General features: G+C 45.2%; 1 protein-coding gene across 1 annotated transcript in view; it reads left to right on the forward strand.

Annotated features, from left to right (window-relative positions):
- The first annotated feature begins 8,783 nt into the window (after positions 1 to 8,783).
- Positions 8,784 to 12,231, forward strand: part of F13a1 (coagulation factor XIII A chain) — a 165,649-nt gene continuing 162,201 nt past the window's right edge. Inside the window, exons 1-2 of the mRNA XM_028763226.1 lie at positions 8,784 to 8,889; positions 10,556 to 10,703. Coding sequence (XP_028619059.1) covers positions 10,574 to 10,703 — 130 coding nt within the window. The 5' untranslated portion in view covers positions 8,784 to 8,889; positions 10,556 to 10,573. The remainder of the gene's footprint in view (positions 8,890 to 10,555; positions 10,704 to 12,231) is intronic.

A 12,231-nucleotide genomic window follows, 5' to 3' on the forward strand; every position in this document is an offset into this window, starting at 1 on the left:
TTTAATACAGTCTCCCCTTCTGAACTGTATGCCTTGAAGGCAGACAGCATCCCTTATTCATCACACTGCCATCCAATAGAAGGTGCTAGATAAATATTTATTGAATTAATGTGTTTCACTTATCATTGATGTGAAACGAAGTACCCCAAGGCTTCATGGATTTAAACAGTCATTTTATTTCATTGCTCATGGCTTTATGAATGTCTGTGTGTGCATCAGCCAGGCAGTTTGTTTGAGCTCCATATATGGTTAGTGGGGCTACTCTCTCTAGCCGTGTAGCCCTAGGGCCTCTGTTTCTCTAAGCATCCTCTTGGCTTTCTCCTCAAGCCAGCCAAGGGTGCAGGAGTCAGCCTCATGAAGTTTTAGGATCCTGAGATCATGAAACAGAAACTGGGAGAACCTTGGGTAGCTCAGGTCCTGAGCTAGTACAGTCATATCCATTGTGCCCATTGGTTAGGATATAGAGCCACTGCAGAAGGGACCACAAAAAAGTGTGACTACCAGGAGGCATAGATAAACTGACCCATCTTTGGGAAATCAGCTAACACAGGGTGAATCCATGAACATAGCCATCAAAGAACCCTTCACATCTCAGGGGGGAAAGTTCTAGGCAAAAGCAAATATTTCATAAAGCCATGTATCCATGTGATACGTGAGAAAAGATGCCCAGAAGGGGCATTTGAGAGGAGAATATGGTGGAGGGGCACAAGGCTCAGAATACTTCACCTCCATAAAACCTAAAGGTACATGATCTTGTAGAACTAAGCGTACACATTACTAGATATGCTTCCCCAAGTAAAAAGTTCTAATGTTCTCAGTGTCAAGGACTGTGGGAAACCAAGGACAATGAACTGTGGTTCTCATGATCATCACAGGTCTTTCAGCCACCAACCCCATACCATTAGCGCACTTACACTACTGAAGTGGGCACACACTCGAGAACCCTAACACAGTTTCTTATATTCTTGCGGTCTCTCTTTTAGGCAAGTTATATTTTGCATTACCTGGATTTATTAAGAACAATTTAGGAATGATTTTATATGTAAGATAGAAATGTGGGCATTATTCCAGTGGATCATGATGCATGTCCATATGGCATAACTAATGCATTAGGTGCTGTTTTCACCACTTACAGTTAGCTTCATGAGGGGAGAGATGCCCTGTTCAGAAACACTCTCACCGGAAGGGCTTGGGGCAGTTATCTGAAACTTCACTGCAGAAATTGCCGAATGAGCATCAAAGAATGGAGAACTCGCCCAGTTCTCTGGTGGTGTCTTAATGCCTGTGCATGATTGTGCAATGCCTTTGGAAATTCATAGATTATATCCAGAAGTTCTGCTGTCAGGAAGCCCCTGCAGAACATCACGTCCGCCCACTTCCTGCCAGGCTCTGCTATATGTTACTCCTTCAGCTTCTAGGTTTCCGTGCTGGTCTCTGCTCATGCTCCCCCCACAAGAGTGCTATAGGCCTGGTTCTGGTGTCCCCTGCCCAGCAAGAAGTGCCACCACGGCAGGAACCAACTGGGCCTAGGGAAGAGAATACTATAAACTAGAAGACCCCTCAACTTTCTCCAATATGTCTCACTGGAGAGTTTGTTGACATGCCTGGCCAAGTTTTCACAGGGAACCTTACCTAGGTGTGGGCTTCCAAACTAATAGTTCAAGCCTGGTCTGTCATTGTTCATCTACTGGGCATGGTTTATCTAAAACCTTTCTCTGCTCCTCTCCCCAGACAGCTTCCTTGTGAGATTCAAGAGAGAAGACTTTTCATTTGCTTCAGGTAGAAATAGACCCATGGGGATTGTCACATATAAAAGCACACCAGCCTAGGATCGATCAACCCCCACTGATAAATGTGAGCTGCAGATGAAGTTCTCCAAGTGACTCATCAACCAAAAGCGACAAGAGATGCCACTGATGAGGTGATTGGCGAGTTAAATAATTGTTTACCTAATAATGGAAAAACAGGGGCAATAATTACTAGAAAAAGTGATAGTACTTATCAGGGGTGAGTGGAAGTTATTCACTGTACAGCCATCCACCCCCTGTACAAGGATTGTTTAGAGCTGGCTTCATACCCAGGTGGGTACTACCTCTGATCTTCACTGGCTGTGGGAAATGGTATTGTGATGACCTCTTTAAGTGTAACATTAGATGATGTGTTCAAGGTCATGCAGAGAGTGGTAGAGAAACCTAGATTCTCACTGTAAACACTGTAAAGCACTTACTCCCTGTTTGATCATTTGGTGAAAGGAGTGTTGTTTGCACAGCATGTTTATTATCTGGTTCCAGTTGTGGGTTTTAGTAGCCACTATTATTAATTAACACATCTATAACAAATCTGTGGAACTGCTGTTGGGTTTCCCTTCTGCTGCTCATTCTTCTTCATGCATAACATTGTGTTTTCTTTTGTTTGCTTACTTGAGATGGAGTGTCTTGTGTCTTGGGCTGCCCTTTATTCATAAACCTTCTGTCTAACCTGAAAAAGTGCTGAGAATACAGTCATGGACCATCGTGCATGGCTGTGTCTCATCATTTTGATTGTTATTTTAAAGTAGCCTTTTAGTACAATGTACAGTTTCCCTCTTGCAAAGAAAGATAGCTAGGAGGTCAATGGGTCAATCATCGCTGTGAGCCATCATGCTCAACTAAAGTTAGAAAATTTTATGTTATGTGTATTTTATGAGAATTTAAAAGAAAGTGGTCATATCCACAGTGATTATGTGGGACATGAGTTCTTTATCCCCCCACTGGCCTTCAGGGTGACCTGCTATGGGGAGGCAGCCCAGTTACCAGCTGGCAAGGAAAGTGATTGAGACCATAGACAAAGGAAAGCCATGCGTAGGGTCGCCAACACAATGAGTAGACACCTGGCGTGCAGAGCTGTCTCCAGCATGGATTTAATATTTCCTGAAAGGAAAAGATGGCAAAGAGATGAGGGGGGAGAAGAAATTTGTAACAACCTTCTTGGGGCTTTCATTATTGAAAACCTTCAGAACTTCTTTATAAGAAAGAGTGCGTGAGGACCATCATTTACTATATTGGCTGGTTTTGTTTGTCAACTTAACACAAACTAGAGTCATCAGAGAAGAAGGCACCTCAGTTGAGAAAATGCTTCCATGCGATCCAGCTATAAGGGATTTTCTCAATTAGTGATCAATAAGGGATGGAAGGCTTAGCCCATGCTGGGTGGTGCCATCCCTGGGCTGATGATCCTGAGTTCTAAGAAAGCAAGCAGGGCAAGCCTTGTGAGGCAAGGCAATGGGTATCCCCCCTCCATGGCCTCTGCATCAGCTCTTACATCCAGGTTCCAATCCTGCTTGAGTTCCTATTCCAACTTTCTCCAGAAATGGACTATGATCTGAAAGTATAAGCTAATAAATCCTTTGCTCTTAAACTTGCTTTTTTGGCCATGATGTTTCAGCAGAGCAATAGAAGCACTAACTAAGACATTTACCTTCACCACCTGATCACCACTGTGGCTGGAACACACCTATAAACCCTTCACCCATCCTCACTCTGATCCTCTTTGTCACGACACCTCCTTCTGGAGTGGAAAGTTTCCTCTGTAACTCTTCCAGCAGCAAGGGCAGTGGAGGAGAGAAATCCTCCCAAGAGGTGGATTTTGATCTTTCATGGAAGAGGCCAGGACATTTTTGTACAAGGGCAGCTGTTATTTATAACATTCTCTCACTTCCGTCTAGAAATCCAGCTCTAACCAATGAAGGTCCTATTCAGCAAGGGAAAAAAAATAGCAGCATCCAGACATGACTGGGTTCTGTGTTTGTTTGAGATGTGAAATTTTGCATGTAAATCAAACAGTGTTTGCTGGAACATTCATTACCTGAACAAACACAGGCCACCTCCTGTGTATTACCATGCTGGAGAAAGATGATGGATTCTTTAGTAAGGAAAGTGTCAATAGCACAGACATGAAAAGTCAGAATTAAGGAGTTAAGGTTTTTCCATCACCCCAAACACCTTCTATTTGCGCCTAATTCTCACAGGTGGCTCTATTTTGCTGATTGTAAGCAGAATCCCTGAGTGATTCCATTTCTGTCTGCCCTTGGGAGAGACAGGGTGGTACAGATGTAGCTTTCTTCTTGTTTTAGTACTCAGTACATTGGGATCATGACCCTTTGCTGCAGAAGAATGAGAAAGTATCTGGTCCATGCAGGGAGAGCTATGCTTGTCTCGTTGGTGGTCTCATCTGGACCCAGGGATGCCCAGAAAGCAGGTCCGAATCAGACTGAATTCAGTGACTCACTGAAGATTCCTCTTGTTCCAGTTCACAGTTGAGGTCTCAGCAGCCATCAGTGCCCAGAAAAGGAGTTTGTTGGCTGGCTAGCCAATGATACAAACACTGGAACTGCTCTCCTGGAGGGTTTCTAAGGGATTCACCTCCCTCTGTGTTGGGTTCTGCAGAAAAGAATCCCACAGTGACCTCCAAGCTGGCTGCCATCTGGGAACCTGGGTTTCAGGAATCTTCTTGGTATTCCTCAAATGATCAGTACCACCCACTGTGACTAAACTCAACAAAATGCATGCTTTATGGAGACCACTTGCTTCCTCTTTAGAGTCTAGAACAGAGGTACTTAACCTTCCAAGTGCTGTGCTCCTCATGTTATGGTGACCCTCAACAATATAACTATTTTTGTTGCTACTTTATTGCTCTAATTTGTTACTTTATGAGTCATAATGTAAATATCTATTTCTCCATAGTCTTAGGCAAACCCTGTGAAAGGGTCATTCAACCCCCAAAGGGGTCTCTAACTCAGGTTGAGAACTGCCAGTCTAGAATCTGGTGGAGGATGCCTACGTGACCAATTCCCAGTAAAACTCCTGGCCACAGAGTCCATTTATTTCTCTGGTACACACCATGACACATGTGTGGTCACCGCTCATTGCTGGGGAGTCTGGCACGTCCTACGTGACTTGCATGAGATGTCCACTTATGGACACTTATGGACCTTACTGATAGATTTTATTTTACTGTAATAAATCAATCACTAGGACAACTGACCCTGTGGGAGCACTGAGACCTCACAGCATCAGCATAGGGTCTTGGGGACTCTAACACAGGGATGTGAGCCTGATGTTGTTTTCTAAAACCCTTTGCCTCTGAAGGCTAAATGATTTTCAGCTAAGTTCAGCAAATAGGAGGCAATTTAGAGCTATTGGACAGACAGAAACAAACAAAAAGACAGACTGGACTAGTCCTGACCTCAGACCCTGTTTCCAGTAACTGAATCTCAAGCTCCCACCAGAGAGACTCCTGGGATCTAGTTCCTGCCACATAACCTCCCGCCATATGCTGACACCAACGACTTGGTTTCTAATTGTGGGGTTGACTCACCTCCACTGTTTGCCCTCCTGTCTCTTCTATCACCTGTATAAACAGTTCCTCTGTGGCAGGCCCTCTCTTTAAAAATACCTAATGTGGTTTTCCTTTTTCTAATTTGACCCATACACTATAAATGTCTTCTCTATGCCAAGCGAAATGCCTCTAGACATGAAGGACGTCATGCCTTCCCTGAAGACCTCAGTGTCCACAGACGGCTTCTGTATATATAAGATTTGCTGGCACAGCTCAACATGCATTCTGTGAAGAGAAACTTGTTCTGACTCCTAAGTCACAGGACCATGATGCAATTCTCTAAGCTATATGGGCTCTAACCACATGCTGGGATTGGTGCCTCCGATGCTGGGTTACTGACTGTCTCTTGAGCCCAGAGAATCCATCACATTTATAATGTTACTATATTGGTGGCAGAACACCATTAAACTGATGTGTGTGCACACTCACTGAGCTGTGAGTTTGGGGGCCAAATGTGGTACAATTGTGATGGTTGTGGGGTGACAAGCATGTCTTGAATGCACAGCTCATCTAAAAAGTTGACATATGTGTAATCTGATGTAAAACGTGCAAGCATGACCATGCTCACCCAACTCCCACATGAGTCTACCAGACCACTGTGGCATCTTCACTCAGACCTTCTAGCTTGCAACAGACAGTGATGGACTTTTCATGGATATCTTCAGCCATCTCTCTCTGGCTGGAGTCCCTGCTGTCCAACGGGACTCCAGTCAGGGACCCTACAAGTGTCAGGAGCACTGTTATTAGAAAAGTGCTTGCAGGACAGCTGAGCCATTGGAGCCATGATCTGGGCTGTGAATGGGGACTAGTTGTCTAGCAAGTAGAGAAGAATAGAGAAGAGAGTTTCTGGCTTGGAGCACAGAGTAAGAAGTTCAATGACTGGGGTAAGGTGTGACAGGGAATTGAAGCAGGAGATGGTATGACCTGAGAGCATAGAAGACATAGTACTCAAAAGGAGAGTAGGGTCTAGATAACATGGGGTATTTTTCAGTTGTTGATTAGAATTTACTTTGAAAATAAAGTTAACTAGCCACATAGAAGCTTTGGGTAAAGAATCTGAATCAAGATTAGAGCCCTTCAATGCTTACTGTGACTGCATTGTGCAGAAAGAATTGGGTGGGTTACAGGGGTAAAGAGGTAGGTTCAAGACTACTTAAAAGATAGAACAGGTGAAATCTGATGAAAGATTAGATTTAAGACTTTGAGTGGGGGTTGTCTGGAATTTGTAGCAATACTCAAGGAACTGACGTTCACTGAGATAGGGAACTCTATGATAAGCCAGGTCTTCAGAGAATATCGTAGCTCACCATTGAGATGATGACCGTGGGCTACCACTCCAGTGTGTCAACAGAAGGTGATGAACAGTCAGCTAGCTGGGGGAGTCAATGGCTCTGGAAAAGATCACGGCTAGGGGAGATGCCAGGAGATACACGAGGTAAAATTATCAGAGTTGCTGGATAATCAAAGGATAGCGTGTTACACTGAAGGGAATGGCACAGTGTGCAGCATCCCAGAGACCATGGAAAAGACCTTCAAGGACAAAATGGGCAAGACAGATCAGCACCTCAAAAGATTAAAAACTCGGTCTTCTTCTTTGCCTTAAAGACAGATAATTGCAAGTGTCCTCCTTTCAATATGACTTTTCTTCTCCAAAACTTGGGTTGAAATGAGGGTCTCTGTGTGATTCCATTGAGAATTGATTAGACCCATAAGAAGTGACTAGGTTTTTAAGAAAGATCGGTGTGTCTCTCATGGGACTATGTTAGTTACTATGAGGACACTTCACTAAAAAGTGAGGCTGACATCATATTTTCTCTTTCCTGATGTCTGTTTTTCCTCCTGCTTTCTGCCCCAGGAAGACACAGTGTAAGGTAGACAATGCCCTTGTACTACACCTTGCGGTGTACAAAATAAACCTACTCCCTACCCCCTAAAAAAGAGGAGAAAGCACAAGATTTTTTGCTAGAAGCTAAGAATATGACAACATCATGTTCTTGGACTTCTCAATCTGCAAAGCCACAAGCTAAAGAAAATGGTGGATTTTTTTCTTTATAAATGTCCCAATTTCAGGCATTTTGTTACAGCAACACAATGCACTAAAGCAGATACTGTTTCTTTGGTAGTTTTCATATAATAATGGCGGTAGAATCCAGAAGTCAGAGGCTTGGTGACTTAAGGAGGGGAGAGAATCAAAAATGACCAGAGGGTGTGAATTGAGAGAAGGTGTTTTAAAATGTTGAAGGGACTCAACTTGAAATTGTGTCAATGGTGACAGGAAGCAGCTGTGAGTAGCTGGAGCTTGAAGGCACAGGAGGAGGAGGGGATAAGAGACACAGCAAAGCCCTTGAGAAAGTAGCAGAAAACAAGGCAAACATTTGGTTTGGACAGGAGGGGGGGGAGGAGGGGGAGGAGGATGAGGAGGGGGAGGAGGCGGTGGAGGAGGAGGAGGAGGAAGAGGAAGAGGAGGAGGAGGAGGAGAACTTTTTTATTTCAAGGGTAAGAAGGAGGGGAAATATGGTAAAATTAGAGACAAGTACACAGATTTGGAACAGAGAGGTGGGGTGGGAAAAATATGAATTTGTAACTAATGGCATCTCTTGTCCCCTTTGAAATGTGAAGATCATGTGTCAGGGTTAGACATCTGGAGACAAGAAGGGGACTTAGATCTGTGGTTGAAATCAGTGGCTTTAAAATGTGGCAATGTCAAAACAAAGATAGGTGAAGTCTGGGGTGGAAAACTTTCTTTCTTTTCTCTGTAAGTCTCGAAGATACACCAGAATGGCTTCAAGGGAAACCAAAAAGTGTTTCTAACTTAAGTGACACTCTTGAGGGTATCAGCCCATTGTTACTAACACTGGACATCAATGTGGCTGTCCTTCAGGAAGTCCTGTGGTTTGTCTGGGGCTGGGGCTGAGGCTAGGGCTGGGGCTGGGGCTGGGGATCTGTGGGGAACTCAGGAGAACATTTTCTTTGCACAAGACCAACTCATTGCTCTTGCTTTATGCATGGTCACAACTGTCTGTGTGACCCATCTATGGCAAGGCAGATCCTCTCTTCTGCCAGCTCACCACCCTTCTGCATGACAAGGCATTTCCACAGGGAAAGAAAATGACCCTTTAGCCCTTCTGGAGGGTAGGAGAATGGCTGGCTAACACCCCACTGCCATTTGCCAGTTATTAGTAGCAGGCAGAGAACTGACTCTGGGTGGGGGGAGTGAGGAGATGCCAGTATGGGAACTTAGGAGTAAACGGGGTATGGAGGCAGGAAGGGGCACATGCTAGAATATCAGAACTGAATGGCAGAAGTACATGGAAAGTCCTAGAAACAGTTCTGCCCCCTCCACCAGCTGTCAAGAAAGGGGAGGAGAAATCCTCTGGGATGGGGAGGAGGGTGGGAGCCGTTAGGAAGTTATTTAAGAGCCAGCTCTCTGGTCACTTTGCCTGAGTCCTTTTGAGGAAGTACCCGGAGGCACACAGGGAGACTACCAGAGCACACTCTCAGGAGCAGAAGCAGGTAAGAGCCCCTTAGAGCAGCACTAAGCAGCCCTGTCTTAAGCTGTGGCTGTCCTCTGAACCTACATTCTGTATCTTCATAGTGTTGGGGAGGGGTCAGAGGCAGCCCCTCTCTCTAGTTCCAGCCCTTCACCTCTCTAAGAGAGACCTTCCTTGAACTTGACCATGCTATTCTGAGAGCACAATTAGCCTGGTGTAGAAGACACTTAAATGGGGTAAGAATGAGCTTGCTCCTCCAAGGCAAGTCCCCTTTCCTAAGGGAAGCCAGCTGTGGAGCTGGGACTAAGGTTAGAGGAGAGGGTAAGGTCACCTGGGAATCCCTGCCTTCCTTCTCAACACAGGGACTGAACTCAAGTTGCTCTCCCTTCTCTAAATCTACTGAGAAGGAGACCTCCCCCTCCTGCACTCACCCAGTGGCCTGCACTTCCTGTCTTGACCAGCACCTAGAATGTTCTTTGCTCTACTTGCTCTCTACAGGAAGGCTGTCTGGCTGCTCAGTACTACTCTCCACACCCTGCTACTTGCCTCTAATCACCAGTCAGGATGTTCTTGCTATTTGACACCAGGGGGTTGAGTTTTCTTGTCTTCTCTGTCACCAAACTTTTTATTTAAACTCTTCTCCCATCTTAGCTCACCAGAGATTATCGATAAAATCTCAAAGGCTTCTATAGATACCCATTGTTGTCTCATTTTTTTCAAGAACCCCTTTCTCCTCCAAAGACCAAATACCTAACCAGATGGTCCTGTGCTCAGCCTTGCTTCCAGGGCTCCATTCATTTCTAGAACAGTCTAATCAAGTTGATTCCATAATGGCAAGGCTTCATCTTGCAAGGCCATGCCTGGGTTTTGAAAACAGCCAGGTTGCCAGGAGTCACTGCATGGTGAGCTAGGTGAAGAGACAAGGTCCCCCTTCATTTTCACCAGTTGGTCAACAAGTCCTTATTGTGCTCTGAAGGTAAGGTGTGTAGTATTTAGACTGGCTGGTCGCCTGTACAAATGTCAAAAGAAGAGCAGGCCAGACTAAGTTAGAGCACAGTCTAATCACAATTTCAACTGGACCTAACCATGGCCCCATTCCCTATCCCCTAGCAGATTCATGTATGGCTCGCCCCTAATCCCAGTATACTGTAAGCTCTCAGGAAAGAGATGCTGTTTTCATGTCTGGTCAAGCTACCTAAGTCCCAGCTCATAAGAAGCCCTCAGTAAATAGTGACCAAATTACATGGCTGGTGCGACAGCTTTAAGGTATTATCCTAATCTGCACAGGTTTTCATGAGTTTGATCCCCACAGTGACTTAGGTTTGGAGAGTTTCCCTGAGATGAGTAGTTGCATGTACCTACAAACACAGGCTTTGGGGTGCTGGCTGAGGAAAGAAAAATTATGCTGTCTTAAATCTTTAAAGCTGTTTTTTTCCTTCAAACAAACACTCTCTTGCTTTCTATACATTTTGACAAATGCGAACTCTCCCTGAGATTCTCAGGGGACACACTCCATCACTAGGTTAATTCTCACTGCCACCTCCCAGTTACCATTTGTGTGTGGCTTACAATGTATTGTCTGGAAGCTGCCATGCACGGTTGTATCTCTGCTTCTATTTTAGAATCCTGGTCACGAGTGGTACCTGCTTCATGTTCCTGTCCCATAAACTCTCTTCTCCTTTCCCAAGGATCCAGTAAAGCTGAGAATGTCAGATACTCCAGCAACCACCTTTGGGGGGAGGCGAGCAGTCCCACCAAACAACTCCAATGCAGCAGAAGTGGACCTCCCGATCAATGAGCTGCAAAGCCTGGTGCCCAGGAGCTTCAAACTGGAAGGTAGGAGGAGCACACCACTGTGTCTAGTAGAGTCGGACCTCCTTTCCCATGAGGGATCTATATGAGAATCCTCCTCCACAAAGATTTATAAAAATATGCCTCCCCATACTCTCTGGTATCCACCTTCAGTCTCTGTTTCTCATCCAAGAAAGGCTCCAAAACTCAAGCTGTAGAAATACCAAACAACCTGAAAGACAGTCCCAGTTTGGGCATTTCCTGTTCTTGTCACATACAGAAGGTACTTCTTTCTACTTCTCAGCCATTCCTTTTACACAACATGATGTTGGAATCACCAAGGGCCTCTTCCACCCCTGATGTTCTTTACTTTGGAGAATGTTCTCTTGCTGGAAGATTCCCCACTTCTATAACATTGTCATTGTGTCTGACTGTCTGGCTTGCCACTCCTTCCTTCTCCCTCCTCCATCCATTGCTCTGAACCTCAGAGCTGGTGAGAGGTGCCAGATTCTGACAGTAATAAAGATGGAAGCCCTCAATGTGTCTCCTGAGCTGCCAGGGTGAGGGGGCAGGTGAGGCAATCTGCTTTCTCTGCCTCCTCCTGAGGGACCCACTCTGGGTGCAGTGACCACCAGATGACCTCCTTTTGGCCTTGTCAGCTATGACAGGGTCCAGGTGCCAGTACTGGCTTGGTGATACACAAGCTATTCCCTTAGGGAATGAGCAGGGACATTCAGACTCTTGTCCCTGAATAGCATCTAGCTGGCAGTACATTGTGGGATATCATTTATGCACCAAAACCCAGTTTTGCTCCTGTGGGCTCTCATTGCTGTATTTCATGGTGGGGGGTGGAGGGGAGGGGAAAACATTTACTTGCTGAGGTAGGTACAGACAATCACTCTGGCTCTTAGTGCCCAAGTACTAGGTCTTCCAACTAAGTGTTACATTCTAAATCCCGCCATTAAAACCACAGAACCAGGGTCTACAACCAGCTGGCCTCAATTTTCTTTGTCAGGTTAGGAAATAAAAGCAATGAGTTGATATTCTTTACTTTTTGCTGCCAAGACCAGAAGCTCTCTTTCTTTCTTTCTTTTGTTTTTTAAGAATGCAAATAAAATTGGAAAGCCTGCAGACATCAAACTATCCCATGGGTCACCTTTGGGTATTCAGTTTTCTTGTAAAATTCCCCTCTGGCAGAGAAGGCACTGCACTCTGGGAGAGAGGGCATTGGATCTGGAAGTTGGCAGCCATAGGAAAAGAAGAAAGAGGAGGAGGATCAGGCACCCCTCCCCCCAACCAGGATTCATGAGGAGACACATGAACCTCTGTGCATGTGATAAAGGGCACAAAGAATTACTGCTCTTGGAGGCAGAAAACCCAGCTTCTCATCTCAGAAAACGTCATCTAAATCCTCAAGCCTTAATTTTCCCATCAACAAAATCGAGCAATGCCTACTGTGCAGGGTGTTCCTAAGAACTGGATAAATATTGCCTGTGACAGCATCTGACCCATGCCACATGACCAGTGATAGTCCATTAGCTGGAATGTGCAGATGAGCCTTCTCCACCAGGGC

The sequence above is a fragment of the Grammomys surdaster genome, unplaced genomic scaffold (genome assembly GCF_004785775.1).
Source record: "Grammomys surdaster isolate TR1022 unplaced genomic scaffold, NIH_TR_1.0 137, whole genome shotgun sequence".
NCBI lineage: Eukaryota > Metazoa > Chordata > Mammalia > Rodentia > Muridae > Grammomys > Grammomys surdaster.